The 2,500-nt window shown below is 48.8% G+C and overlaps 1 protein-coding gene across 4 annotated transcripts in view; it reads left to right on the top strand.

Moving 5' to 3' along the window:
• Positions 1-2,500, top strand: part of LOC143296395 (papilin-like) — a 483,755-nt gene that overhangs the window by 264,617 nt on the left and 216,638 nt on the right. For all 4 annotated transcript variants that reach the window (XM_076608287.1, XM_076608288.1, XM_076608289.1 and 1 more), the window contains one exon: positions 1,472-1,688. In XM_076608287.1, the coding sequence (XP_076464402.1) occupies positions 1,472-1,688 (217 nt within the window). The remainder of the gene's footprint in view (positions 1-1,471; positions 1,689-2,500) is intronic.

Below are 2,500 nucleotides of genomic sequence, written 5' to 3'. Positions count from 1 at the left end.
ATATCTGGGGCGTTTGGTGGATAAAGGGGAATAACCACACAATATACACCCCAAGCGTTTTGGTGCTATTACTTCCCTTAGATTGTTGCGAGATTCTTTGGTTGGCGATGGGTAGTTGGGGGGGGGGGGGGGGGGGGGGGGGGTTGTGGGGAGGTTCTAGGATTTGTCTCGGCTTATTTTATTTTATCTCATTTTATTTTACTGTATACTCAAAAAACAAAAAACAAAAACAAAAAAAAACATGTTTTGTCTTATTTTGTTTCATCAAGTTTCATTTTCCCGTCTGAAAAGTTTGTCAGTTGTAAATGATGATAAGTTTACTGTGCAAAACTTATTTTATATTGCATTGCATAATTTTGTGTTTCAAAAAGAAGAAAAAAAGAAATAGGGAAACATATTTTATATATCCTCATGTCAAAAAATTGTTGTTGTTTTTCTTCTTCTTCCTCTTCTTCTTCTTCTTCGTTCTTAGGCTCCAACTCCCACGTTCACTCGTATGTACACGAGTATGACGGTTTTTAACCCCGCCATGTAGGCAGCCATACTCCGTTTTCGGGGGGGGGGGTGCATGCTGGGTATGTTCTTGTTTCTCATAACCCACCGAACACGCTGACGTGAATTGCAGGATCTTGAACGTGCGTAGATTTTTTATCTGATCTTCTGCTTGCGTGTATACACACGAAGGGAGGGAGAGGGTGGACGGGGGACGAGGTGGGGGGGAGGGGGGAGGGGGTGGGGGTCAGGCACACGACAGTTCTGCGCATAATATTATGTTGACGTGGGAGATTGCAGAAAAAAAAAAAAAAAAAAAATCTCCACCCTTTACCCACCAGGCCCCCGTTACTGAGATCCGAACCCGGGACCCTCAGATTGAAAGTCCAACGCTTTATTAACCAACCACTCGGGTATTGGCACCCACCCGTCCTTCTGTGTACTTTGGATATTGCAACATGATACCTCCCCCACCCCTAAACCCCCACCCCTCCTCCCTCTCAATGATAATAATGTGTCGTTGCGTCGAACTTATTTTAGGTTGTGTACATGCGCTTTATTTTCATGTGTAATTGTGTGTGTGTGTGTGTGTGTGTGTGTGTGTGTGTGTGTGTGTGTGTGTGTGTGTGAGTATCTGTGTGTCTGTGTCTGTGTCTGTGTCTGTTTGAATGTTTTGCCTTTTTTTTTGTCTTTTTTTTCGCTTTTCTTTCTTTTTTGCCCTTGAGGGCTGGATGTAAAAAAAAAATTATAAAAAAATAAAAATAAAAATAAAAAAGCTGCTGTGCTTACTCCACTACCCTCGTGAAATAAAAATTCGTTTCGTTTCGTTTCGCTTCTCCTCCCCAAGCGCGTTGAGTTACGCTGCTGGTCAGACATCTGCTTGGCAGATGTGGTATAGCGTATATGGATTTGTCCGAACGCAGTGACGCCTCCTTGAGCTACTGAAACTGAAACTGAAACTTCTCCCCCCCCCCTTCAGGTGGGTGCCAGGCCACTGGGGCAAGTGCTCCGTGCAGTGCGGAGTCGGGGAGCAAACCCAGGAGATGTACTGCGTGGAGTCCGGCCCCGCCGGAGACACGGTCTACGTCAAGGAGGACCTGTGCGAGCGCTACGGCGACAAGCACCCCGTCTACAAGCGGGCCTGCGAGGGCGACGGGGAGGAGTGCCCGTACTGGGCCTCCACCGCCTGGTCCGAGGTCTGTGTGTCAGTGTTACGGGTGGTGTGTTTGTTGGTGACGGTATTGGAGGTATTGTTGATGTTTGTAATGACGATGATGGTGATGATGATGATGACGATGATGATAAAGGGTAAGAAGCATGAAATATAATCTTGTTGTAGTTGTTGTTGTTGGTGGTGGTGGTGGTGGCGGTGGTGGTGTGGTGGTGGTGGTGGTGGTGGTGGTGGTGGTGTGGTGGTGGTGGTGGTGTGGTGGTGGTTGGTGGTGGTTGGTGGTGGTGGTGGTGGTGACAACGACGATGAGAGTGATGACGATTGAGTGGAAGTATTGATGATTATGATGATGGAACAGATGAATCAAAATATGATGTTGTTATTGTTGTTTTTAGTGGTGGTGGGTAGTGATAGTGATGATGATGATGGGGGTGGAGGGTGTTGTGGCGGGGTTGGTGTGTGTGGGGGGGTGGGGAGTTGGGGGTAGTGGTTAGGAGATAAGGTGTGTGTGTGTGTGGGTGGGGTGGTGTTGGGGGTAAGGTTAGGAGATAAGGTGTGTGTGTGTGTGGGTGGGGTGGGGTTGGGGGTAGTGGTTAGGGGATAGGGTGTGTGTGTGTGGGGGGGGGGGGGTTGGGGGTAGTAGTTAGGGGATAAGGTGTGTGTGTGTGTGGGTGGGGTGGGGTTGGGGGTAGTGGTTAGGGGATAAGGTGTGTGTGTGTGTGTTTGGGGGGGGGGGTGTGGGTAGTGGTTAGGAGATAAGGTGTGTGTGTGTAGGGGGGGGGGGGTTGGGGGTAGTGGTTAGGGGATAAGGTGTGTGTGTGTGTGTGGGTGGGGGGG

This window comes from Babylonia areolata, chromosome 21, assembly GCF_041734735.1.
Source record: "Babylonia areolata isolate BAREFJ2019XMU chromosome 21, ASM4173473v1, whole genome shotgun sequence".
NCBI classification, from domain to species: Eukaryota; Metazoa; Mollusca; class Gastropoda; order Neogastropoda; family Buccinidae; genus Babylonia; species Babylonia areolata.
The sequence above is the reverse complement of the archived record's forward strand: the minus strand, read 5'-3'. Positions and strand labels throughout refer to the sequence as shown.